Source organism: Desmodus rotundus, chromosome 9 (assembly GCF_022682495.2).
Source record: "Desmodus rotundus isolate HL8 chromosome 9, HLdesRot8A.1, whole genome shotgun sequence".
NCBI lineage: Eukaryota > Metazoa > Chordata > Mammalia > Chiroptera > Phyllostomidae > Desmodus > Desmodus rotundus.
Window position 1 is genome coordinate 56,783,299 of NC_071395.1, and position 25,669 is coordinate 56,808,967.

The window sequence follows — 25,669 nt, forward strand, 5'->3', positions numbered from 1 at the left end:
GCAGAGGAGGCTGTGGCCCAGAGCCCAGGCTGCCCCAGCAGAGACAGAGGCCCAGAGGCAGGCAGAGTTACATGAAATAACTTTAATCACCACCCGCAGATAGGGTGGGGCAGCGGCAGTGTCCAAACAAGGGCCACCCCCACCCTGGAGTGGCCAGGGGACAACCCCTTGGTTCCAGCTGGCACATGTTCTCTATCCAGGCCCCCCACATTCAGGGGGAGGGTCAGGCACCTCCAATCTCCAGGATCACCTCTTCAGGAGCTCAGGTCTGCAGTGCTGTGTGGCCAGAAGAACACATGTCTGAGGGCTGCTGTGTCAGCAGCCACATGTGTGTCCCCACAGCTGCCACACTCAGGGCCCCGGCGATGTGACAACAAGAGCTCATCCTCAGAAGGGTGAAGTCTTCCTCTCTAACATCAGCTTCAGTGGGCTTAGGAGCCCCTTAGCACAGAGCTGGGACAGCACAAACAGGGCGGCGGCCACCAGACCCACACTGAGCACCACTGTGGGAGACAGAGAGATGGGAATGGGTGAGGGAGTGGGAGGAGCCCCACTCCCAATGCATAGGGACTGGGGTCTGCAGCCTGTCCCCTCCCCAGGGAGTGGGAGTGGGGAGCCTGTTCATCATACCGGCAGCTGCGAGAACCCCGTAGGCACTTCGACTTCTGGACTGGACTGAGTCCTGGACCCTGCCAAAGGTGGTATTCCTGAGATAAGTGACACTCCCTGGGGTCACAGGGGTCCCCACAGACGTGCTTTCCTGGAGGGTCTCAGTTCCTGCAATAAGTTCAGGCATTCATTAGCTTAGGAGGGGACACCCAGGGCACAGGAGTTGGGGGGGGCAGGAGATGAACAGGCTTTCAGGTGCCTAAGGGGGACCTTGAGGCTCATCTTCCATCCCAGATGGGGTGAAGTTGGTGAGCACAGACACCGGAAGTGACCTCTCATTGCCCCCAAGGGAATGCAGACAAGAGCAGACACACATGTCCACATTCCAAGCCTGGTCACACACCGGAAGGTGTCAGACATCCTTATCTAACAACCAGCCCTCCCCACCATTACTGCTATGATGAAGTCCCTGGGCTCGTACCACAGCCAAGCTCATCGCTGGAGTCAACACAGTCTGGGTGGCCATCACACAACCACGTGGGTGGGATGCAGGTGCCGCCCAGTGGGCAGCGGAGCTCCCCTGCCCGGCATGGCTGGCTGCTGCAGTTGGGGAGGTTCTTGCAGCCATCAATGCTGTCACAGGAGCAGGGGCTGTCCATGGGTGGCGGGCAATGCCTGTCTTGGCTGCATGGCTTCCCATCTGGAGTGCAGGGTGAGTCAGGTCCCAAATGCCCCCATGACAGGTCCCAGGTACTCCCCACACCCCACTCCCTTGCAAGCCTCCCATTCCAAGACCACACTAACTCCACCTGCATATAAAGCCACCTCCTCTGAGGTGGTGATGCCAGAGACACAGACTTCCCTCCTTACAAGCCCCGTCCACCCTCAGGCCCTGCCCCACGGTGCCCTCTGAAAGCCACATCCCTTCCACAAGCACTGCCTCCCATGGCCCCACCCTTGCAAGTTCCACCCCAGAAAGTGGCCACTCACTGCACTCCTCCTCATCGCTGCCATCGGGGCAGTCCCAGTCACCATCGCACTGCCAGGTGAGGGGCATGCAGTAGCCTGTGATGCGGCACTGGAAGTGGGTGGGCGGGCATGAACCTGGGCTGGGACCTGTGAGATGTACACAAGTGAGGGCTGGGAGGCCCGAGTCTGGATCCTCTCCAGAAGTTCAGTGGTCACAGGCAAGGTCCCAGGGTGCTGGAACTACAGTGGTGGCCACCCTTCGCTGAGGACCTACTAAGTGTGGGGCTTAGAGTCAGAGTTCACAGTCTCACCATGCAGCCTACTGGGCAGATTCTACTGTCATTCCCAGTCCACAGAAAACACTACAGAGAAGTAAGGCCAGAGGCAGCAGGACCACTGGTTGACTCAGGGTTCGAACCCACATCTCACTGATCCCAGAATCATCACCAGGCTCCAAATGGCCACATGGTCTCCCCAGGAGTCTCTCCTAGCTTCACGGTTAAACAGGCTTGGGGAGGGGCCTTCTCTGAACCTGCACAGGATCAGGACCATGGTCAGGATCAGCAGGACCCATTACATTCCACCTACTTAACAAAGGGGAAACCGAGGCCCTGGGTAAAGGACCTGCTTCATCACAAAGCTTTGTTGACTGAGCTCCCAAATTACTCCCAGATCTGACCACTGCCCTGAATGTGCCACCTCCTCACCAGGTCCCCATCCCTATCTCCATTCGAATACTGGGACCTCTCAGAGTCACATCATTTGTCACCCACTCTCACCTGCCCTCTGCTCAAAGCCGGCTCCTGATCCCCCAAACCCCCCACAATAAAATCCTACCTCCTCCACGTGACCTGCAAGGCCTAGCCCAGCCCTGAACCCTTCCTGGAACCTCATCTCCCCCCCCACATTCTCCTCCTTGCCAAGCTTCCTCTGTTCTGGCTGCCTCCCTACTTCTCCAAGGGCTGGGCTTGTTCCAGACCAGGCCTTTGTCAGTGCTGCTCCCTGACACTCTTCTCCCTTCTGTTCCCAGGGATTTCCTCCTCAGATCTCAATCTATTTCCTGGGAGGGGCCTCATGCCCCTCTCAGAGACCCCTGAGGCTCTGCTTCCCACTTATATATAACAATGATAACTGATACAGAATAGACTGGACACTCAATGTGTCAGGACCATGACCCTGTGACTGAAAGTCCAGGGTGGTGCCTGACAATAAATGGACACAGATCACACTGGGATAAGATCTAAGCCTTCCTGGACACCCCCCACAGCGAGGCTCAGACTGTATGCTGATCTGGAGCACAGAAGGAACTGGAACCTGAGGCAGCAGGCAGGAATTTGAGGGGCAGAGCAAGGGAGTGATTTTTAGGCTTCCTCTTGGGTGCAGCAAGACAGGTAGCCAACACCTGGTTTGGCCCCAGCCTAGTCCCATTCCATTTGGTGCTGGTCCGCTTGCCCCTTCCACTTTAACTCACAGGGGCCTGAGCCTCCAAAAACCCCATTCTCCACAGCTGGCCCCTCCTCAGACCCCCAGGCCCAGCTGCAGCTATAGGCCACACAGTCCTTGAGCTCAGTAGAGCCCAGAAGAGCTGTAGACAACCTGGAGCCGGCTTCCTTCCCTGACCATAGGGGAATAGCAGCCTCAAGGCTTGGCTTGCTTCCCAGGCCTAGCCAGTCTTGGCCTGGATGAGGAGTGACCTCTCTCCCTGGCCTGCTGGAGTGTGTGTCCCTATGTAAAGTGGGCAGCAGAGTTGATCCCGCCTGGTAAATCCGGGGGTGCCAGACAGCTGAAGTAACTAGTGACTTCCTCTCTCGGCCTGTTTTCTCATCTGTAAATGGGGCAGTTAGGAGTCCTTACCTCAGGATCCTGAGGAGACTGCTTTTGTACAGAGTCTGTTACTTGGTTAACATGAGTCCTGCCTTCCTTGAAGGAACACTTAACCTGAAAAAGGCAGGGACTGGCGCGCTCTCCCTCTCAGGAGCACACCCGCTCCTTTCCCTTCCATCACTTCTTCCCCACAGGTGCCTTACCTTCCCTTTTTTTTCTCTTAAGCTCCAAGAGCCCCTCTTGTGTTTCTGTAACTTGTTTGCTGAGCCTACGCAGCCCAGTTGGCTCCCTTCCACTACCTCTGTAATCTTCTAAATAAACTTTCCTTTATAATTAAGAAGAAAGAAAAAGAAAAGAGAGAAAGAAAGAAAGGAAAGGAAAGGGAGAAAGAAAGAAAAGGAAAGGACTTTGGGGTGAGGTAGGGGACCAGATAAGAGGGGAACCCACGGAGGAGCGAGTTAAGTGAGTGAACCTGAGCTCACACCTAAAAGTCAGGAGCACTTGTGCGCACAGGGGGGCCACTCTAACCCTCCCAGCTGCCTCTGGTAACCTCAGAGACAGCCGCCGACATCACAGAGGCCAGGGGCCACGAGAAGGGAGCCCTTTCTAAGGGCGAAGGAGCTTGTAAATGCAGATTTGGAAGGAGGTAGGGGGGATGGCTGCACAGGAAACAGCCACATGACCTCAGCTCAGGCAGGAGGGTTTGGAAGGCAGGCTGCTGCGGGAGGTACCAGGTACCAGATGACCGACCCTGCAGTGTTGGAGGTCGGACAACCAGAGCCTGCAGAGACCCTTCCGGCCCATGGTGGGCTGAAGGGCGGCTTGGAGGTGAACACAACAACAAAGCAGAGCAAGTGCGGGGTGTGAGCAAGGCCAAGCAGGGTAGTTAAAGGCAGGCAGTGGATTCCTCCATTGGTGAAGGCTTGCACAGCCCTCCGGCTAAGGAGTCAACAGCCACATGCGGGAGAAGTGTCCGCGACAGACTAGCTGCGCAGAGAATGGGGAGGCGGTGCCGGCGCATGGGGATGAAGCCAGGCTCCCCGCAGGGCGGACGCGTGGGCTGCGTAGACCTTACTCACCTAGGGGTTGGGTCGGTGCAGCCTCCAGGCCCAGCCCCAAGCCGAGCAGCAGCTGCAGCACCAGGCCCAGAACCGTGGTCTGCCGGCGTCCTCTCAGCGCCATCCAGCCACTCAATGCGCCTCCCTAGCCCAGCGCCTGCGGAGCGCAGTCCCAACCGCGCGTTAATCCAGCGCGCACGCTGGCGTACAGGCCGGGGGCGGGGCCGGGGCGGGGAGGGCTTGCGGGTAAGCCTACCGTAAATGCCAGAATAGGAGATCCGTGATTTGAGGTTCTTCCTCTTTTTCCAGTGACACGGTGTAGCGAAAGGTAAGGAGGAAGGAGAATGGAAACAAACTTGTCGGTGTCTGCTTACATTTAATGTTCTCTGTGCACCCTGCAGCAAATGTACTGCCTAATTATTTAACACGGCAGCCACTCCCCCCAGGCACGTCCCATCCCCGCCTTCCCACTGCTTCTTTTCTGCACCCTACACAATATGTATTTTATTAATTGTTCTGGTCTAGTGTCGGATTCTCCACTGAAATGACACGCCCAGGAGGGTAAGAATGCTGTTTTTGTGTCTGCAGTGCCTAGGACAGTAGTAGGCTCTTAATATAGACGTCCAATTCTTGGCTTCCATCCTCGGTCCTGTCCCTGACACCTGGATGCGCTCACCCACGCTTGCTGCCTCCCTTAGTCCACATGTACCCCCCCTCAATAGGGAAGTATTAGTCTTCACTTTGGGAACAAGATATGTGAAGACAACCCTTGGTGTTCCCCCCTCTCACACTCATCCAGGAAGCATGTAAAATAACAAACCAGCAGGCTTTTTAGCCAATTTGGCTGCTGAGTTTTCTTGAAAATATTTACCTACAGTTCTACCTTCAGAAGCAGCACATGCAACTGCCAGCAAGACCCCGTGGAGCCAAGTCACTGTCTTTCAGCGTTAGAATGGATGTGGAAGTATTCACCACCCCCCAAATTTCCTGGGAAACTACACTAAAGCATACAGGTTTTTGCAGAAGGGGCTCTACTTGCAGGTGGATGGCACACTCCACTATCTGAAAATGTTGGAGGTTATAGCTGCTTTTGGAGTATTATATTTTCTGAAAATAATCTCCCAGTTTACCAGGCGACATGGAGTAAGAAGCAAAAGTGCAGAGGCAGGTGGGAAGGGTGCAAATAGGACTATAGGGTGGGGGTAGGGGGAACCCAGCTTTAGAGACTCAGCATCTTGGTAAGGGAACAGCTGGTGTCCAGGGAGAAAAGCTAAATCTGTTCCTCGACTCTCCACGCCTCAGTTCTACTGTGGAAGTCTGACAGAAGCACTGACCTCAAGCACTGAAGGAGCTGAGATCCTGGATAGAAGCATTCAGAACAGCACCTGGCACACAGAAGAGCTCAGGTGTCAGCCCTTTCCTCTATTCCCTCGCAGAACTTCAAGTCTGGGTCATAAACTATTCTGAAACCTTCAATGGCTCACCCAGGGTCTTATGAAGCCCTCTAGGGTTGCCCTCCTTGTGGTTTCCACACACCCTGCTCAACCTTCCGTATCTTCCTGAATTGATTCATTTGCCCCAGTCAGAACCCCAACTCCTCCAGGAAGTCTCCCAGGGGCTTGAGCCTATGGAGCTCTCTTCCTCTGATGAGCTTTGAGCTTTTAGTATTTGAAATGCCCACTCTGGGATACTTACACCTCCTGCCTGGGGCTATGACCTTTTCTTGCCCTGCCTTGCTCCCCACTTCCCTCTCCTGGCACACAGCTGATCTCCCCCTACTAAAGGCTGCGGATTCTCTCATGGGGCAGCCACGACACACATCCCCACTGGAGGTCACTTACTTTTGGCTTTCACTCTCTTGCTCATTCCTCCAAGTCACAGGCCCTTTCCTTTCCTTTCCTTTCCTTGGCTGACACTGCCTCACCACCCCTCCCCCACACCCCAGGTCCTTCAGGCCCTGAGCATAAAGGTTTCTGGCTCAGGGAGGCCTCTCCTTACCCACCCTAGGTGAGCCTTACTGGTGAGCCACCTTGCTGTCCTCTTGCCTTCCCTGCTGAGCTGCAGGGTGGTCAAAGTCAGACAGGAGCCACAGTGGGAGGGTACTGGCCAATGTCCATATGAGCAACGGTTGGAAAAGCTCTTGAGAGAGAGAAGTGAGCAGTGTGTTTGGCCTCACTGTCCTTCACAGTCAGAGACTCCCAAACCTCCTGGACCCCAACCCATCACTCTCAGGGATAGACTCAGGCCCTTGGGCAAGGGACGGAGACATCTCTGGGCCTCCTGCACATGTCATCCATCTCTGTGACACGTTACCCGGGAACCCAAGAACCACTCACTACCCCTCTCTGACCCTGGAGCGCTTGGCACCAACTTCGCCTCAAAATCCAAGTAAACCCAGTGTCGCCATAGAAGTAAAAATATAAGTGATACTGGAGAGCACAATATATTTGTCGTAAGTTAGGTCACATTCTCCCGGGAGGGGAGACAAGGAGGGGAAGCACTCAGGTGGCTCTGAGGGCACAGCCAGGTGGTCCAGAGCAGTGTCACAGGTAAGGCTGGTCTTGGGACAGCTCCCACCTTTGTAGGGGAGGAGCTGGTGTCACTGCCTTCTTCTCAGTGGCTGCCACAGCTGAGCTGAAAGAGGAATAAAATCTTACCATTTGCAACATTGATGGGCCCAGAAGGTGTTATGCTCGGTGAAATATTATGCTCAGAGAAAGATAAGTACCTTATGATCTCACTTATATGTGGAATCTAAACAAACAAAAAGCAAAAAACCCAACAAGTTTACAGATACAGAGAACAGACTGGTGGTTGCCAGGGGTGGAGAGTGGTAGGTAGACAAAAGGGGTTAAAAGGTACGAATTTATATTTATAAAATAAATAAGCCCTGAGGATGTAATATACAGATTGGTGACTACAGTTAGTAATACTGAATTGTGTATTTGAAAGTTGCTGAGAGAGTAGATGTTAAAGAGTTCTTATCAAGAAAAAGTAATGAACATTAACTAGACTTACTGTGGTGATCACTCTGCAATATATAGATATCAAGTCATTAAGTTGTACACCTGAAACTAATGTAATGTTTTATGTCAATTATACCTCAATTTTTAAAGAAAGAATACAAACTTACAAAACAACAGTGCCTAGGATTTTCCCAGGCCCTAATTCTGCACTCAGCTAGGTGGGGAGCAAATGAGTTTGCAGATGAAAGAAAAGCCTCTGTCCCTACCACAGCTGATGCTCAACAAATGGGACCTTGAAAAGAAGAAGCAAGAGAAAAGCCTGTCTGCAGGAGTGGGGGTATGGTGTCCTCACCTCTCTGCTGGCTTGCCTGACTCCAGGGCCTTCTGTGAGGACATGACAACCGAGGGTGGCGTGGCTTCCCGGCGGCCATCACGAGTGCAGTAGTAATTGTTGGAGAGCTTGTGGCTGGGGCCCACAGGAAGTCTGGGAGGAGGCTGAGTTCTGAGGGAAAGGGCATGGGCATTAAAGCAAAAGCTGTACATGTTCTCACTGCCTGGCTGAGAAAGGCCAGTCACCTGAGTCACTGTGACAGACTGCAGACCAGGAGTATCCCTTGGTTTGGAGGGACATGCGTAGAGGGTCCAGAGCCTAGAAGCAGGTGGCAGCCCAAGCTTTGGATGTGAACCTACTGAACGGTGATGTCTGGGCCTGCCCCACTGCAGGTCCCCTACCTGCCCCAAATGCGGTGGGTAGGGAGGACGACCTTTTGTGAAACCCATGGAAGGGGCAGGCCCAGACTGAACACCTGGGCCTGTTCCCACCCCACCATGACCCAGAGCTTGGCAACTGGCCTCACTTCTACCTGCAGATGCTCAGGAAATGAAGAAGCCAGGCTCTGCCCACCACCTATCCAGTAGTCAGTCAGTAAATGCTTAGGCAACACGCACCATAGTTCATTCTGCAGGGATTCCTCCCCAAAGGCCGACTACAGAACTCCTGGGTTTCCTGTTATCTCAGGAACTCTCTGGAGAACCCTGGGATCAAGGCTTGTTACTCAAAGAACACTCTGTACCCTAAACCTCCCAGGCCTCTGTATTTCCTGCTACCTCATGGTGGCTGCAGCCAGAGAGGGAGTGAACAGAGCTCTGTCCTGGCCTACGGTAAACCCTGGGTGAATTTAAGAAAACAAACTTTATATCTGATAATATTTTTGCCAGGATTTAAGTTTTTCTTAAAACAAGTGATAGTCATATACTTTTAAAAAAAGAAATAGAGATAAAAATGAATAAAAAATTTAACATTCCAAGCAATATCCTGTGTGGAAGTTATAATTCACTTAACCCCTGGAGTGCAGAGATGACCTCTGTAGGAATGGCCACAGCTTTCAGCAAGTAGCACAGAAAAGGTATAAAGAACCAGTGTCGAGCTTTTGCGAAGTGAGATATAATAACCAGTGAGGTTTATGCCAAGCGTAATTGTTGCTAATTTGGAGAGAAAAAACAACAAAACCCAGCACCCAACAGAAAGGCCCCAATAATCACTAGCGGGTGCCATTATCCTAAAGCAGCTGAAGTTTACAAAACCCTTTCAATGGGCCTAAACCGTGGATAGAAAAGCAATTAAAAACTTTTGATATTGGGAATTAGTCACACCATGTAAGCATTCACATAAATTTGGCTATTTTAATGCTATTTCTGTTCCTTTCCTGCCAACTCTCCCAGGCCACCTTACCTTTGCCAGGCACTGACTTCGTATATACTGCTATCCCCCTTTCCTCCACCTGTTTCAGCCATGGGGGCCTCCTTCCTACTCCTGGCTCTGCATGGCCTTACAGCTTTGTGATTACTGTTCCCTCTGCCCAGAATGTCTTTTCAATAATTATCCTTTGTCTCCTCATCGTTCAGGTGAATCAAATCTCAATTCCTTAAGAGAATTTTCCTGACCACATGACCAGAGGTAGCCACCCTCCAGATTACTCATTGATTTTGCCTTCAGAGTATTCCAGAAAGTCTTTTGCCCACTGTGTCTTTTTATTTCCCTACTATGTTTGTCTCTCCCAAGGATATGAAGGAATGAGGTCAAGAACTTTGCACTGGTATCCCCAAGGCTGTGGAATGACACGGGCTTGTAAATATCAAGCATTTGGGGACATAAATGAGTGTGAAATCAAGACACTTCAGGGTTCAAGTCCCAGCTGTCACTTTCTAGCTTGAGTGGCTTTAAGGAAATAATTTAGTCTCCACACTTCAATTTTTTTTCATCAGTAGTTTAGAGATGATAACACTAACTGGCAAGGCCGCACTGAACAGTGCAAATCACAATGAAGTTTCCCAAACAGAATTCACACCCAGTCTGGCTGTTTCCAAGAACAGCAGTCTACATCAGAGTCCAGCAAAATTGAAGGCAAATCCGCCTGCGCAGCCTGCCAGAAAGCTGGCGGCAAGATTTTCGCCCAGGTTTCAGGGGTCTAAAAAAGCACGGGTTCTGTTTTTGGTGGAAGAAGGGTTGGACAGGGCGAGGGTTTGAGCAGCGAGCGGGGCCTGCTCACCGCTTGGCGATCTCCTGGTAACGCAGCTGCAGCTTCGCCTGCAAGTCTCGCTGTGGGAGGAGGAAAGGAAAGTCAGCCAACAGGGAACCCCAGGAGAGGAGAGGGACTGACCAGGGTAGAAAAACGAGGGGAAGGAGAGGGACGGGCCTTTAAAGACAGGGATATGGGCCCTGTGAAGAGCAAAGTCGGGGTCCGGGGCCATCAGATCCCAGGCTATAATTAGGTCTGGAACTAGGAAGATGCCAGATCTGGTGCCAGGTTTCCGGCCAAAGCCTGGGGGTGGAGGCGGGTGTGACCCTGGCTGAAGAGGTCAAGAGTTGGGGGTCCCGGCCTGAGCCAGGGGTCCTGGCCAAGAGGGATCTCGGTTCTAAGGCCCTCAGACCCCGGGTGCAGGAGGGAGTAAAAAAGCGGGTCCCGAACGCACGGGGCTCGCAGCCCCATAGCGCGGCCCTTCCAACCCCGCGCACCCCGGAGGCCCAGTTCCGAAGCCTCTGGATAAGCCGAGTAGCGGACGCCATCGCCAGTCTGCGCTGAAGGGCGCCGGCAACGTCACTACTGCGAGGGCTTGGAAAGTGCGTGAGTTGTCTCGCGAGAGCGGGGAGGGCGGGGCTAGGACGTGCTATAAAAGATCGCTTCAGAACACGTGACTTCTCTCCGCCGAACCGCTGCCGCCATCATGGACACGAGTCGTGTGCAACCTATCAAGCTAGCCAGGGTGAAGTGGAATGTTGGTCTTGAGGGCTGGAGTGAGGGGGTAGGGGGAACCAGGTGGGCAGGTCTGACTCCAGCTTCTTTCCTCCAGGTCACCAAGGTGCTGGGCAGGACCGGCTCGCAGGGACAGTGCACGCAGGTGAGCGGGTGGGGGCTCCCTGGGGTCCGAACCGGGTCAGTTGGAACCTGAGAACCGATGTTCCCTTTACCCCCGGGTTCCTGGGGGTCTGAACCCTCACCAAGGCCCTGCTAGCTGGGTCTGAGGTAAAGTTCTTTTTCTTGGTTCAGCCCGGCCCCAATGACCACTGTGCTCCCACGTCCTGCCGGGTATGCTCTCGTCCCCACAGGGCCCGGAGCTGCAGTTTTTTCCCGCTGGTGGCTGACTTTGGCGTTCGAGAACTTTGTTCGCCATGTCTCCGCCCTTTTCAGCTTCCCCACCACCCCCCGGCCCAGTCCTACCTGCTAGCCAGCCTCAGGCCCCTTTTTAAGTATCTCTGAGCCAGCCCCTGTATGCCCTTTAAATCCACATCTCCTGCCCTCCCCGTGGTTGTTATCGGTGGCCGGCCCACACTCCTTTCCGTTCCATCTTCGTGGGCCCCGCAGGTGCGCGTGGAATTCATGGACGACACAAGCCGCTCCATCATCCGCAATGTGAAAGGCCCCGTGCGCGAGGGCGACGTGCTCACCCTCCTGGAGTCAGAGCGAGAGGCTCGGAGGCTGCGTTGAGTTGGCGTCTGGTGAGTGGAGGAACTGAGAGTTGGCCTGTTAGCTGGTGGTAGGGAGGCTTTGCCAAGCCCACGGGTGAGGGGCTCTTGGGAGTGGGGTGGGATGTAGAAATTGGCTGCTGAAACTGGCAAAGCAGGGGAGGGAGTTTGCCTGTTTCTGGGAGTCCTGTCAGCATCTCATGCTTGAATTTGTCTACAGGGTCCTGGATGTCTAGGTGGACGACATGGCCCCTGGGGATGACATTCGACTGTTAATAAAGCGTTTGTATCGTATGTGAATTCAGGTTCTTGTCTGGGTTGTCTCTAAGCTTATAAAACCTTCCAATGGGGCACCTAGGTGGTCAATGACCCTTCTGCATTCTGGAAAACTGGGAGAGAGGGGACAACAAAACTCTTTTTGAGGAGAGGGAACCATGTGTTTGTATGTGCTCCTAAAACAAGATACAGGTTTAGCTAAAAATGTTTTATTAGGCAATAAGGTTGGGCCAGGTCTAACAACTGGACAGCAGACCCTGGCTGCTTCTTCACCCCTCCCCATTCAGGTTCACTGTTTGAGGCCACTCATTGAGTCTGGGGGTCTTCTTCATTGTCACTGCCTCCACTTACACCAGGCACGGCAGTGGGAGAGTCCAGGGATGACTGGTGAGAAGGGGTAGGGGAGTCCTGTCACAATCTCTTGTGGGTTTCTGCTCCCTCAGACTCAAGGATACTTAACAGTGGAGGTCTTGTTCTCTCCACTGTGGTCATTTCTAAGGAAAAACTCCACCCTCCACAGTGGAGCCAGGCTGCCTGGGTTTAATTATGTAGATACTGAGAAGAGCCTGGCACTTGGCCTTCTGAGTGTAAGTCTCTACCTCTTGGAGACAAATTTGAGTGTTCCCCTCTTTGCCTGCTGCTGGCAAACTCATTCAGTCTCCAGTTCTGGAGCACTCCCTTGCAGGGCACCTGCATCCTCTTCCCCCCAACAGGCCTAATGCCAGACTCCCTAATTTCTTGGTTATGAGCCTCCTTGGAGGCAGTAACAGGAGTTCATGGACAGAGAAGCTCTAAAAGCTCTCCTCTCTGATCATGGGTCTTTCCCTCTGCAGGCCTCAGGCTCATGACCTATCAAGTAGAGGAGTGTCCCAGCCACATAGGAGATCCATGGTTCCATGATAACTACTCTACTGCTGCCCTGGGGGTACGGAAAGGGAGACCTTCCTAGAGCATACTTTGTAGCCTCCCCCAATGTACAGCTGTAAAGTTTTGTGGCTTGGCGCAGGAACTGCACTCACCAGCGAACCAGGCTGGCCCGAGCTCAGGTGGGCATGCAGCAGAGCGGCCACCTCATCCTGCTCAGCCTCCAGGGCCATGGCCAGGGCACTGGTGCCCTCCTGAAGGATAATAGGGACAATTAGGTCCCTGAACCAAGGCATGGGTGTCTTGCCACCTCCACTGGCCCTACCGTGGCTCACATTATCCAGGAGAGCAGAGTCACAGCCTGGCTGGGCCAGCAACAACTGGACGGTTTCCAGGTGCCCGTACTCACTGGCGCACATCAGCGCTGTGGCCCCATCCACATCTTGCACGTTGACATCTGCCCCACATGCCAACAGGGCCACCACCATGTCCTGTCGGCCATGGCTGATGGCCAGCATGAGGGCTGTCTGCCCTGACTGAGGAGTAAAGAAGAGGACAGGGCTGGGTGGGCTTTAGGCAAAGGGAGGTCAAAGACAGCTGGCTCCTGAAGTGGAAGTGACCTCTGGGCTTGGAGCCAGGGAGGGTGTCCACCCACCTGGCTGGCCTTAGCATTGACATTGCCCATGCGGAAGAGTCTCTGAACCACAGCCATGTCTTTGTGCCCCACAGAGGTGAGTGCAGCCAACATGAGAGCCGAGTAGCCTGCTTGATTCTGGCAGTCAACCTTGCAGACACCTAGGAGAAAGGAAGGGGATCAGTCAACTGAGAAGCACCCATACCCCTAGCCCAGCCTGGTCCACTCACCTCTCTCCCAGTGTCAGTTTCATGGGCGGTTACCATGGGTCATGAATTGACTGTCCCCTTTGCTTGGCTCTCCTACCAAGAACCACATAGCCCCTCCCTTCCCTCACCTTCAGTGTTCTGCCCAAATCTCAGAAGCCCTCCACTCCCTGCTTCAGACTGGTTTGGGGACTTGGTTTTTGTTGCTGTATCCCCCAGTAGGACCATACCTGGTTCATGACTACTACCTACCAAACCACCATCATTGTTCCCCTAGAGAACTGTGCCCTTTGATCCAAATGCCCTAGTTTCCATGCAGCAGTCAGGCAGATCAAAACAAGTTTGGCCCACCTTTTCTGTGGGCCCCATTGCTCCTGGAATACAGGCCATGGGCCACCATGGTCTCTGAGGCTGTTACCTAACTTCTGTTCCTTTCTCAGGGATTCTCCCCTTCCCCGAACCTGCATTATAGATTGAATATCCTCCAAAATACATTCAGGTCTTAACACCCCCTAGAGTAGATGTGACTATTTGGAAAGTGTCTTTGCAGTTGAGATCGTTATGGTGGACCCTAATCCTCTATGACTGGTGTCCAAGGAGATGGGGAGCAATGCATAATGGTCTCATGAAGTCAAGGATTGTTGGGGTTGGGGGATGGGAGGAACAAGCTGACACCTTGGAGAAGTGGAAGTTGAGAAATGGGGTGATGGGGAGTGAGGTTATGGTGGCAGCATAGTTATTACTGACATCAGGGTTTTTAGGTGATCCTCCAAGTATAAGGTTGATGTAGAGGTCAAGGTGAAGGGAGAGGAGCCAGGAGGTTGGAAAGGTGAAAGAGAAAACAGCCCCTATGTGAGTGCATTGAGGGCTGGGGTCCTTGGGAGAGGGAGGACCAGGTTGACATGACATGAAGCAGGTAGGGCCATAGGGGATACTGGTGATGACTCAACCAAAAGGCCTAAAGGAGGGTCTGGGGAGTTGGCTGAAGGGGGTTCAATATAGGGAGTAAAATGGTCCAATGAGGTTTGGGCCTCTTATGAATGACTACCATGCCTGCCTTGCCATCTGCCACAGCCACTCTCTCCCTTAAGGCAGGGGATGCCCAGGAAATAACTCAAATTCATGCATGGCCTCCTCCCAAGCCCCAGTTCCCTGACCAGCCAAGATCTACAGGGATGGGAAGAATCTCTGTTTAGGGATGGAGGAGAGGACAGGGTACTTGTCTCAGCTGCAGTGAGACATGCATCCCAATGGTGGGCCCCAGAGGTTACTGGACCTGAAGGAGGGCACTCAGAAGGACTCTTGGTGGGCAAATTGGTTTGTCTGCTGTCCACTGTCCCCTCTGCTGAGTCCCATGGGAAAAGCAGCTGTATGTGTGGCCCACTCCAGCACTGTACCTGGTACCTAGTAGGCTCTCAGTACATGCCTGAGGGCTTAGCAACACCTGGAACCATGTATCTACTCCAGAGGCTGGGGATAAATATGTGTGAGATGGAACCAGTAGAGGGCAAGGCACAATGCCAGCCCAGGACGGTAGTTACAGCCCTGACCAGTGACTACCTTCTTCCCTCAAGACTGGAGGGGCAGGTTGATGGACACGAGGGCTCAGGGATGAGGTAAGCTTGAGGGCTCGAGATTCAGGTACGGAAGGAGTGGTGACTATTAACTGACCATCTGCATGCCTGACACTGCTCTACATGTTTTGCCACAGCTGCCCAGGGAGGGAGGCAATGCATCACCATTTCACTGCTGAGGGAGCCAGAGGCTGGTGAGATTAAATAATTCCCCTAGATTTAGGTTGACATAATTGGAAGGCCTGTAATTCCCTCCCCCAGAAAAGTGAGTGAAAGGTCAGGAGCCCAGAGCTTGGAGAAGTCAATCCATGATGGATCCTAAAACCTCCAATAAAGGGCTGGCTGATGATGCTATCTGCTTGGCCAGCCCTCTACATGCTTCTCCGGGTTTTCCCACTTGCGACCTGCCTGGGCCTTCCGTTGTGCCCCTTACCCATTACCTGGTACCCTGCCCACCCCTCCTGCATGCTGACCAGTATCCAGCAGCAAGCTGGAAATGGCCAGGTTCCCATGAGAAACGCTGTAGTGCAGGGCTGTGTTTCCGTTGCCGTCTGCCAGGTTCACCACATGCGCCAGCAGCTCTGGTCCCAGGCGTGCCACAGCGCCCAGGACCTGGGCTACAGGCTCCGCCTGCGAACTTCGTTGGCTGGACACTCGAAACCACTCCATGGCCACCAGGTGCGCTGCGCCCTTCTGAGACAGGGAAACGCAATCAGTCATGGTCCCAGCTGGAGGCAGGGAGGATGATCACTGCTCATCTGAGGAGGGCCGTGGGGACCCATGGGGCGGTACCCCTTTGGAGAAGGGAGTACAATGTGGGTCCCACGCTCACAGGAACAGGATTCTGGGGAAGTGCATATGGGAAATCCTGGAGGAAGGCAGTGAGCGCTTGTCTTTGAGGAGTCAGGGAGAGAGCTTGGAACTTGGATCAATGCTTGGGGTGCAACCCTTTTAGGGAACCAGGATCAAAGCTGTCCTTTTCTCCCAAATAACAATTTATCTGATATGTAATAAAGTTTCTGCATCTCTTACTCCCCCTGCCTCCCCCACCCCAAAATGAGTGCTGTCCTGGGGCGGAGATCCCTTTGGAGAGCCTGGGATTGGTGGAGGCCCCTGGCGGTGGGGGACGGAACTCGGGACCCTCCCCCAACTGTAGGCAACCGAGGCGCTTCCCTAAGGATGTCAGGGGAAGACCCTGGTGGGCCCACGACTTCATCTGTGAAGGGTTCTCCTTGCACTCACTCCATCGAAGGCGACTCCGTGCGGCTGGCTCAGCAGTCGCTGCAGCACAATGCATGCCTCCCTCAATCGTGGGCTCAGTTTGCACCTGCTGAAGAAGTAGGGAGAGACTCAGGAGTGGTGGGAGTGGGGATGCGGAAACTGGAAAGAGAACAACCGTCCCCACTCGGATGTCCCTGGCGCTGCTCACCTGCCCTGCGCACCCGGCAGAGGCTCTACCTCTGAGTCCAACTCAGGGTCCCGGGCAACCCTGCCACTGGGAGGGCCTGGGGTGCCAGAGCCGGATCCCTGGCTGCTGTCATCCCCGGAGCCAAAGGAATTTCTCCTCAGGGGCTCAGCAGCATCATCCTCGCTGTCACTGTCTTCCTCGCTGGATGAGCTCTCGGACCTGGGGGCAGGTTGGGAGGAATCTGCTGAGCCTCCCCTGTGGGCTCGTTCTGGAGCCCTGTGAGATGGGAGTGGCTGGCCCTATTTCTCAGATGAGGAAACAGGTTTGCCAAAACGGTGCTGTGAGAGAGGGGCAAAACTGGTTTTCTAATCTCAATCCATATTCCCTCAGATGCTGCCATGGGGAGGGGGAAAATGCTCACTCTCCGTGGGGGACCCCAACAAACTGCAGGCTTTTGGGTCCAGGGCTGGGTTGGGCGCCAGGGGTACCCGCTCTCCTTCTCATGATGGATTTGAGGATGCCTGCCAGGAATCAGATTAAGGCGTTGAGTTCGAGTCCGGTGACCAGCAAGCCAGGCCTCCGCGAGGGGTCGGGACTCACCAGTGGGCACCATGGCCCTGTCTGCGTCCGTGAGTCCAGGGGAGTTCTGAATCAGAGAAGGGGCCTCTGTGGGAGGATCGGTCTGCGTGGCCTTCTCAACACAATACCATGGGGTCTGGGTGGCAGCCTCGTGCGGCTGAGACCCGACCACTGCTTCCTCCAGCTCTCGCAGCCGGCTCCGCAGGAGCTCGCTCACTCCGCACTGGTGCTCCAGGCTGGTGCGCAGTAGCTCGAGCTCGCGCTCAGCGGCTGCGGGCAGCCCCAGCAACGCCTCGGTCACCCACGAGTCCACCTCAAGGGTTTTGGGGGTTGCCTCCACGCTGGCCTCCCGGGTCTCCGGCACTGCCTGGGCTCCCGCCTCTTGGGTCCCCAGCACGGCCTGAGTTCCAGGATCCCGCGTCTGGGTTGCCCTGTCGGGGCTCCCTACCGCGCCGTCGAAGGCCTGGAGTGCATCCTTGCTGCGCCTCCGAGCTTCCTCGTCGGGGCCGTCCACCCGGGGGCTCGTTCTGGCGTGCAGGCTGTGCTCGGAGGTGGCTAGGCGTTCGGTGAGCCGGCGCAGCTGTGCGAGCTTGTCCCGGCGCGCCTCGACCTCTACATTGGGTTCCCGCTGTCTGCGCACATCCAGCAGCCTCACCTTCTCCGCTCGCAACACACGCACCTGCTCCTGCAGCTCCGGTATCGCTCGCGCCTGGTCCTCCAGCTCCCGCAGACGCTGCAACGCTGAGGCCATTTGCTCACGCACGAGCTGCAGTTGCACTGGGCCTGGCGAGGCCAGGGTGGGGTTGGGGGCGGAGCCTGGAACGGGGCTGCAGTGGCCGGACCGACTCGGACTGCGCTCACGGGTCTGCGCTAGCTCCAACCGCCTGCTAGTCTCCAAGAGTGTGTCCTGGACACGTGGGTTGCGCACCGGCGCGCGAGGAGACAGCGGCGGCAGGAACCACGAGGGTGCACTCGGAGAGAGTGAGCCCGACGCTCCCCCGTCATCACTGACCAGGGACTCAGTGGATGTCCAGACCCCAGGGCTGCTCGCGCCCTCAAGGCCGGCCCCGGGCACCTGGAGATAACGTGCCTGCTGGGCTCCTGGTGCATGACGGGCGAAGGGACCGCGCTCCAGATCCTCCACGTATTTAAGGAAGTCCAGGTCCAAGTGGAAGCCATAGGGCGTCTCCACCGCATAGGGCGAGCTCGGGCTGCGGGCCCCCCGTGTCGGGCCAGAGCATAGGCAAGGGCCGCCCAGGTCTGCGAGTATGACAGGGGTGTGAGGGATGTCAGGCCAGGGGTCCCTGGAACAACTGGATAAATGGAGCGCGTCCCCCACCCCATCACAACACTCTGGCAGGGCTCCACTGCACCAAACTCTGCATACCTGCCATTGCACACTTGAAGTTCAAATGCCTATCTGCACCCAAATAGTCACGCAAGCACGCACTTGTTGAGCTCCTACTATATGCCAAGCACTTTCCTAAACGCTGGGACACAGCAGCAAACAGGACAAACATCCCTGCCCTCTTGTAGGAGACAGATACAATCATTACAAATGGCACTTAGGGCAATAATAAGATGAAGCAGAGAATAACCGGAGGACCCATGACTTTGCTCTAGTTGTCAGTGCACGTTTCCTGCGGAGGGGACTTATAAGTTGATTCCTAAGTGATGAGGGGGAATCAGCTGGGGACAGAAGGTTCCTAAAAGAAAACAGCCCATGCAAAGGCCCTGGGGTGGAGTGAACAGGGTGGGCTAGAGTAACAGGGGTGGTGGTGAGAGTGTCCAGAGCAGAGTGATGGAAGATGGGGGAGAGGAGTAGGAGAGGTGAACTGGGGCCAGAGAGAGGGGGCTCCAGGCCATCCTGAGGAGCTGGATTATATTCCACATGTGATAGGGTAGCACAGGAGGGTTTTAAACAGGGCTCAGACATTACCCAAAGGACTGTTAGAAAGGACCCTCTGGCCACCATGCGAAGGAGGCAACTGCAAGGTTGTGTCCACACACCAGCACCAAGTGTGGATCTGTGCACACACACATATCCCATTTTGTACACTTACCAGACAGGTTCTGATTCAGGGCAAACTTGGCCATGTCTCCTGGAGTAGCCACCAGACACACCCTGAAAAAGGCCCCAGAGTGGGTGAGGGTGGAGTCAGGCCCTGACCCTCCAGCTCTGCCTCTAGGGTCAGCCTGGATTCTGAATGAGTAAACAGACTCCAGAGCTCCTCTCCAGCCACGCCCTTCCCACAGTGCCCTTTCCTCCCTCCTCCTTCTAAAGGCCTTGAAACTTTGGAATGGATGAATATGGGGACACCAGGTGCCAGGCCTCAGCCTGCCAGGCAGGAGGAAGCAGGAAGGGCATCAAAAGAAGAGAGGAAAATGACCAAAAAAACAAGAGTAGCTGGGGGTGGGGGGATGGGTGTCATTCCAGACCTCCTGAATTTTTTGTCAATCCCTGGAGAAAATCAGAAATTAATGGTCAAAGGGATGGATTGTGAACCTTCAGAAGAGGAAGGGCAAGAATTGGAAGCACTTCATGGGCTCATTAAGAACTCATGTGGGCCCTGGCTGGTGTGGCTCAGTGGACTGAGCGCTGGCCTGTGAACTAAAGGATTGCTGGTTTGATTCCCAGGCTAGGACACATGCCTGGATTATGGACCAAGTCCCCAGCTGGTAGCATGAGACAGGCAACCACACATTGTTTCTCTCCCTCTTTTTCTCCCTCCTTTCCCCTCTGTCTAAAACTAAATAAATAAAATCTTTACAAAAAAAAAGAACTCATCTGGTTAGACTCTTCAGATTAAAAAATAAACAACAGCCATGGCTGGGTAGCTCAGTTGGTTAGAGAGTCCCAAGGATAACCTAAGGCTGTAGGTTCGATCCCCTATCAGGGCATATACAAGAATCAACCAATGAATGCATAAATAAGTGGAACAACATATTGATGTTTCTCTCTTTCTCAAGTCAATAGATTTAAAAAGAGAAATAAAAAACAAACAACAAAAATACACAATCACTTGAATTTTTTCCTTAGACAAATGCAAACAAGATGCATATGAATTTTTACCAAGGTCATTTGTGAGACCCTTGTAGGAAAGATGGGAGAATTGTGGGCAAATCAGTGGATACCTGTTCCTGTGGAATGTCTAGTGGAGTGCCACAAGGCTCTGCCCCTGGCTTGTAAGAAGAGTTCATAATGGAACCACAGCACCCAGGTTATCAGAGCTGACACTATACCTGGGGCTGGGGGGAGAGTAACTTTCTGGGTGATGTGATGGATGCTGAGAAACTGAGGAGGATTGGGACACATCTAATAATGTGATATTTAACAAAGACAAATATTGAGTCCAGAACTTTGACTCAGAGAGCACAGGGTGAGAAAGATGTGGCTTTGAAGAGCCCATATGAGAAACCTTCAGGGAAGGGCAAGCTGCCTGTACCAAGTGCCTACCGTATGCCCTGCTTGATTAAATGTAACCCCATGCAATCCTGCAAGGTGGATATTATTCACATTTTCCAGATGGGGACACTGAGACACAAAGCAATTAAGTCAATTGCCTGTGGGAACCACCCTCAGACTGGGATCTGCTCATTTTCTAGGGACCCTTGCCTACCAGACCCAATCTGTATTCTCCCTAACCCACTGCTCATCTGGGCTAAACTAACCAGCTGGCAACCTTCCTGGTCACCCCTTCTGGCCTCTTGCACTCCTGATGACCACCTGTGTGCCTGATACTCACCCACCAATCTGTCCACCTGATTCACTGTGCTCCACTGTTGGAGGCACCCTTCCACTTCCCACCTTTGTCCAGACTGGGTCCCTGACTTCCCCCACCCACTCCAGGCCAAGCAGGTCCCCTTCCAGTCCTGAAGCAGCTGTTTCCTGTCCCTTTACACTGGCTGCAAGGGGCAAGCCAGCAGGGCAGCTGGTCATCACAAGGAATATTAAGTGCCTCTCAGGACTTGTTTTTAGGGAACTGCCAGGGAAGAGCTGGGCAATGGGAAAGGCCTGGGTGGGGGATTAGAAGTCTGGGCCTGCCACAGTTGGGGTCAGCCCCCTCCTCCACTGTCCTCGTAACACCAAAATCCGAGGTGTGGGGAACTCAAAGAACAGCTGTGGGCCATCCTGAAGACCCAAACCAGTGGCAGCAGAGGGACGCAGAGGCTGGGCTGAGAAATGGGTGGATGCTCCAAGAACAGTAAATAATAATGAAAACAACATTTTCATATTTTCTATGGGCCAGCATCAATTCTAGGCAATCTGTGGGTATTAATTAAAAATTTTTTAAATCCCAGCTAAACCCTCTGACAGTAAGAAAGAAGTAGGTTTTCTTACTGTCATTCTCTTTTCCTCCATTATACAGATGGCAAAACAGACAAAGGCAGATTAAATGATCCATCCAAGGTCACATACAGGCAAAGGCAGAATTTGAACCCAGGCCGCTTTGCCACTGTTTCTGCATTGGCCTAGCCATGTGATGGCCTTCTAGAAAGAGTCCTCCCCTCCCTGACCCTCCCAGCCTGCACTCCTGCCTGTCCCCGCGTGTGTCTCTGGTGGCGAGGAGCGTGCTCACACCCTGGTGGTTTCGAGGGCTGCAGCCACACCAGATTGGGGGTGTGGGAGCGTACTTCTGCCCTCGTCTCTTCTCCGCTCCCTACCGGAGCTATCACAGCTAGATCTGGATCCTCAGCTTGAGGCCCCCTCATTAGGCCGTCAGGGCCGACGCCAGACGCCCTCACTCCAGCCCCAGGAACTATTTCGGGACTCGGAGCTGGGATCACGAAATACGAAGACCGCGGGCTTCGGGTCCCGGGGAGGGGACTTGTTCCCTGCGTGGTGGCACCCCCTAACATTGGGGCAGAACTCTCACACCCCTGAAGTGGGGGTGGAGCTGATGATGGTGTGAGGGGGAGATACTCAAGTCAGCACCCACCACCCCCTCACCGTCCCCCACGGACGGTCTCGTAGAGACAGAGAGGTTTCCTACAGGAAACACCGCAGGGCGGTTCCATCCGCTGTCCATTGTCTGAGGGCCCGGTGGCCGGCCGTCCCTCCCCCAACACCGTTTCCGTGTCACTCCACACACACCCAGATCCAGCGCAAGGGGCACGACTCGGGTCCTCCAGCTGCCCGGGAGGGACACGCGGGGAGAGGGACACGCGGGGAAAGGGTCTCGGAATCGGTTGGGGAACTAGAGGACGAATAAGTCCCCATTTGGCTCCTGAAGGGCGGGAGGAGGGCAATCTCACGAACCCAGAGCCCCCCCACTCCGCTCGCTGCCCACCTGGGGCTCTCAGCGTGGAAGGGGTCCCAGCGAGAAGACGCGGTGCCCTCCCCGTCGCAGTGCGCTAAGCCCGCAGAGGGGCTGAAGGTGCAGCGCCCCCTCCCGGGGCGTCCCCTGACTCCCCCCACCCCCGTGTTCCGTAACGGTGCCCCACAAGCTGGCGATTTACCTGATGCCGCAACCCCTGCGGTGCCCGCACCCGAGCCCGCCCCTCGACGCTCAAGTACGGGTTATCAATGCTTTGACCCTAACTGACGGTCACTCTAGCCAACCAACGCCCGCCATCCTCTTAACTGCCCAATAACGAGGCGGAGTGGGCGGGCGCTGCGAGTGTAAGGCGTGTTTGGGGGCGGAACCTGGAATGAAGGTTCCTGGGGGCGGATAGGTCAGAGAGCTGCTGGGGAGAGCAGCTTGGTGCGGGGCTCAGGACCCTGGAATTGATCCATTGGCTGTCAGAGAGCCATGGGAAGCCTCTGAGCAGTAGAGTCACGGGGGTATTTGTGCGTTTGAAAGAACCTTTGGGTAGAAGCTGGAAGGACTGATGTTCAGATCCCAGAATCTGGGTGAGGTGCCAGAACCCTGGATATTTCCCACCGCAGGGACTTTGCACATGCTGTCCCACCTTCCTGAACTGTCTTCCCTGCACATGTCCCTCCCACTAGTGTCAGAACCATAACAACAGGGAACTGATTTATTTTGGTCACTGCTTTATCCAGTACCCCTGGCACACAGTAAGTGCTCAATAAATGTTTGTTGAACTTGTGATTTAAAATTACGTTTAACACTTTAACCCACTTGGAATATATTATGATCTAAAGTGACTGTACAGATTGTTTTTTTCCTGACTTTTTAGCATTTTTGGTTGTTTTTTTAAATTTTATTTTTAATATATTTTATTGATTATGCTATTACAGTTGTCCCATTCCCCCCCCCTTCATTCCATCCTGCTCACCCCCTCCCTCCCACATTCCTCCCTATAGTTCATGTCCATATAAGTTCTTTGGCTTCTACATTTCCTATACTATTCTTACCCTCCCCCTGTCTATTTTCTACCTATCATTTATGCTACTTACTCTCTGTACCTTTCCCCCCTCTCTTCCTCTCCCACTCCCCTGTTGGTAACCCTCCATGTGATCTCCATTTCTGTGGTTCTGTTCCTGTTCTAGTTGTTTGCTTAGTTTGCTTTTGGTTTTCTTTTAGGTGTGGTTGTTAATAAGTGCGAGTTTGCTGTCATTTTTACTGTTCATATTTTTTATCTTCTTTTTCTCAGATAAATCCCTTTAACATTTCATATAATAATGGCTTGGTGATGATGAACTCCTTTAACTTGACCTTATCTCAGAAGCACTTTATCTTCCCTTCCTTTCTAAATGAAAGCTTTACTGGATAGAATAATCTTGGATGTAGGTCCTTGCCTTTCATGACTTGGAATACTTCTTGCCAGCCCTTTCTTGCCTGTAAGGTCTCTTTGGAGAAATCAGCTGACAGTCTTATGGGAACCCCTTTGTAGGTAACTGTGTCCTTTCTCTTACTGCTTCTAAGATTCTCTCCTTCTCTTTAATCCTGGGTAATGTAATTATGATGTGCCTTGGTGTGTTCCTCCTTGGGTCCAGCTTCTTTGGGACTCTCTGAGCTTCCTGGACTTCCTGGAAGTCTATTTCCTTGGCCAGATTAAGGAAGTTCTCCATTATTTGTTCAAATAAGTTTTCAATGTTTTGCTCTTCCTCTTCTCCTTCTGGTACCTCTATAACTCGGATGTTGGAACGTTTCAAGATGTCCTGGAGGTTCCTAAGCCTCTCCTCATTTTTTTTGAGTTCTTGTTTCTTCATTCTTTTCTGGTTGGATGTTTCTTTCTTCCTTCTGGTCCTCACCATTGATTTGAGTCCCAGTTTCCTTCCCATCACTATTGGTTCCGTGTACATTTTCCTTTGTTTCCCTTAGCATAGCCTTCATTTTTTCATCTGATTTATGACCAAATTCAACCAATTCTGAGAGCTTCCTGATTACCAGTGTTTTGAACTGTGCATCTGATAGGTTGGCTATCTCTTCATTGCTTAGTTGTATGTTTCCTGGAGCTTTGATCTGTTCTTTCATTTGGGCCTTTTTTTTTTTTTTTTGTCTTGGTGCGCCTGCTAGGGGGCGGGGTAACGCTAGTAGCTGCACTTTGATGCTGTATGTGGGGGAGGGGCCAGATAGGGAGCAATGGCGCTTCCTCCACTCTCTGCTGGTTTTCAGTCACTCCCTCCGCTCCCCACAATCAAATTGGGCCCTTCTGGTGCTGATTACCGGGTGGGTGGGTTTCTGTACATTCTAGGACCCTGTGGGTCTCTCCAATGAACTCTCCTGTGAGGCTGGGAGTTTCTCCCACTGTCACCTCAACCCCCACAGGTATTTTCAATCAGTGGTTTGAGGTTTTATTTCCCCGTGCTGGAATTCTGGGTTGGGCGGTCTGTCACCTGGTCCACCAGTTGCTGCCTTGCCAGCCAGCTGCAGCTTTGCCCACCCTGCTCCACAATCTGCCACCTCGCTTGCCGCAAGTCCTCTGCCTGGCTGCCCGTCTCCACCCCTCCTACCGGTCTGGATGAATGTTTCTTCTTTATCTCCTTGGTTGTCGGACTTTTGTGCAGTTCAATTTTCTGTCAGTTCTGGTTGTTTTTTGTTTTTAAATTGTTTTTGTCCTTCTTTTGGCTGTGTGAAGAGGCACAGTGTGTCTACCTACTCCTCCATTTTGGCCGGAAGTCCACTTTTTAGCATTTTTGAACACCTACTGTGTACCTGACACTGTGTAGGTCCCTAAAGGGTTACAATCCCTGCTACCCTGGACTTCAAAGATGAGAAGCAGAGCCAGATTTTCAAGCTAAATTTTATGGTAAGGGGGTAACAGATGGGGGCTGGAGTGTATGAGAGGAGAAGAGAGGGATAAATTCCTGACCTGGAGGATGTGGAGGCAGCCTGCAAGGGTAACACTTAAGGAAGGATGCTCTAAATAGGCGAAAGTACATGTGCAAAGAAAGAGAAGAAGGAAGCTCCCTATATCAGGGATTTGACTTGGTCAATGTGTTGGTGGGAGGGGAGCTGAAGGGACAGATAGAAACGCACATGTGAAGCTCTTAGACTTTGATCAAATGGAGCCCATCCAGAAGCAAGTTATTTATTCCAGATTACTCTGTTTGTCCCAGTGCTAGTCCACTTTAACTGTATCTTTAGAATGTATTTCAATACCTGATACTCCTCTCTTTACAAAATTCCTGAGCTATTTCTATTGTATTTTCTTCTTGCAGACAAACTGTATGTAGAAATTTGTCAAGTTTCCCCATGAAAACTCCATTGGAATTTTTAAGATATTTAAAAATATATTTATTTATTTTTAGAGAGAGGGGAAAGAAGGGAGAAAGAGAGGGAGAGAAACATTGATGTGTAATACAAATGTCAATAGGTTGCCTCTCA

The 25,669-nt window shown here is 53.2% G+C and overlaps 4 protein-coding genes across 10 annotated transcripts; 1 reads left to right on the top strand and 3 right to left on the bottom strand.

Annotated features, from left to right (window-relative positions):
- Positions 1–67: 67 nt before the first annotated feature.
- CD320 (CD320 molecule) lies at positions 68–6,381 on the bottom strand. The gene is made up of 6 exons (XM_045195708.2): positions 4,717–6,381; positions 4,482–4,617; positions 1,600–1,725; positions 1,091–1,309; positions 631–777; positions 68–503 (listed from the first exon to the last, which is right to left on the bottom strand). The coding sequence occupies exons 2-6, from the start codon at positions 4,582–4,584 to the stop codon at positions 388–390; spliced, it is 711 nt and encodes a 236-aa protein (XP_045051643.2). The 5' UTR covers positions 4,585–4,617; positions 4,717–6,381; the 3' UTR covers positions 68–387.
- Positions 6,382–6,887: 506 nt separating this feature from the next.
- Positions 6,888–10,585, bottom strand: NDUFA7 (NADH:ubiquinone oxidoreductase subunit A7). The gene is made up of 4 exons (XM_024560866.2): positions 10,443–10,585; positions 9,976–10,025; positions 7,779–7,928; positions 6,888–7,094 (listed from the first exon to the last, which is right to left on the bottom strand). The coding sequence occupies exons 1-4, from the start codon at positions 10,491–10,493 to the stop codon at positions 7,004–7,006; spliced, it is 342 nt and encodes a 113-aa protein (XP_024416634.1). The 5' UTR covers positions 10,494–10,585; the 3' UTR covers positions 6,888–7,003.
- On the top strand, positions 10,578–11,690 carry RPS28 (ribosomal protein S28). The gene is made up of 4 exons (XM_024560867.3): positions 10,578–10,690; positions 10,778–10,825; positions 11,290–11,423; positions 11,611–11,690. Exons 1-3 carry the CDS (start codon positions 10,652–10,654, stop codon positions 11,410–11,412), a joined length of 210 nt encoding a protein of 69 aa, XP_024416635.1. The 5' UTR covers positions 10,578–10,651; the 3' UTR covers positions 11,413–11,423; positions 11,611–11,690.
- A 136-nt stretch (positions 11,691–11,826) lies between these two features.
- KANK3 (KN motif and ankyrin repeat domains 3) lies at positions 11,827–22,449 on the bottom strand. 7 transcript variants are annotated; one of them, XM_045195706.3, is made up of 11 exons: positions 22,392–22,449; positions 18,995–19,056; positions 16,953–18,191; positions 16,774–16,873; positions 16,374–16,571; positions 16,187–16,271; positions 15,418–15,634; positions 13,186–13,325; positions 12,866–13,066; positions 12,686–12,784; positions 11,827–12,050 (listed from the first exon to the last, which is right to left on the bottom strand). In XM_045195706.3, the coding sequence occupies exons 2-11, from the start codon at positions 19,026–19,028 to the stop codon at positions 11,973–11,975; spliced, it is 2,391 nt and encodes a 796-aa protein (XP_045051641.2). In that variant the 5' UTR covers positions 19,029–19,056; positions 22,392–22,449; the 3' UTR covers positions 11,827–11,972. The 7 variants fall into 7 exon arrangements, with proteins under 7 accessions (XP_045051641.2, XP_053766847.1, XP_053766846.1 ...); XM_053910872.2 differs by having other exon boundaries at positions 11,827–12,074; XM_053910871.2 differs by having other exon boundaries at positions 11,827–12,074; positions 15,418–15,637.
- Between the last annotated feature and the right edge of the window lie 3,220 nt (positions 22,450–25,669).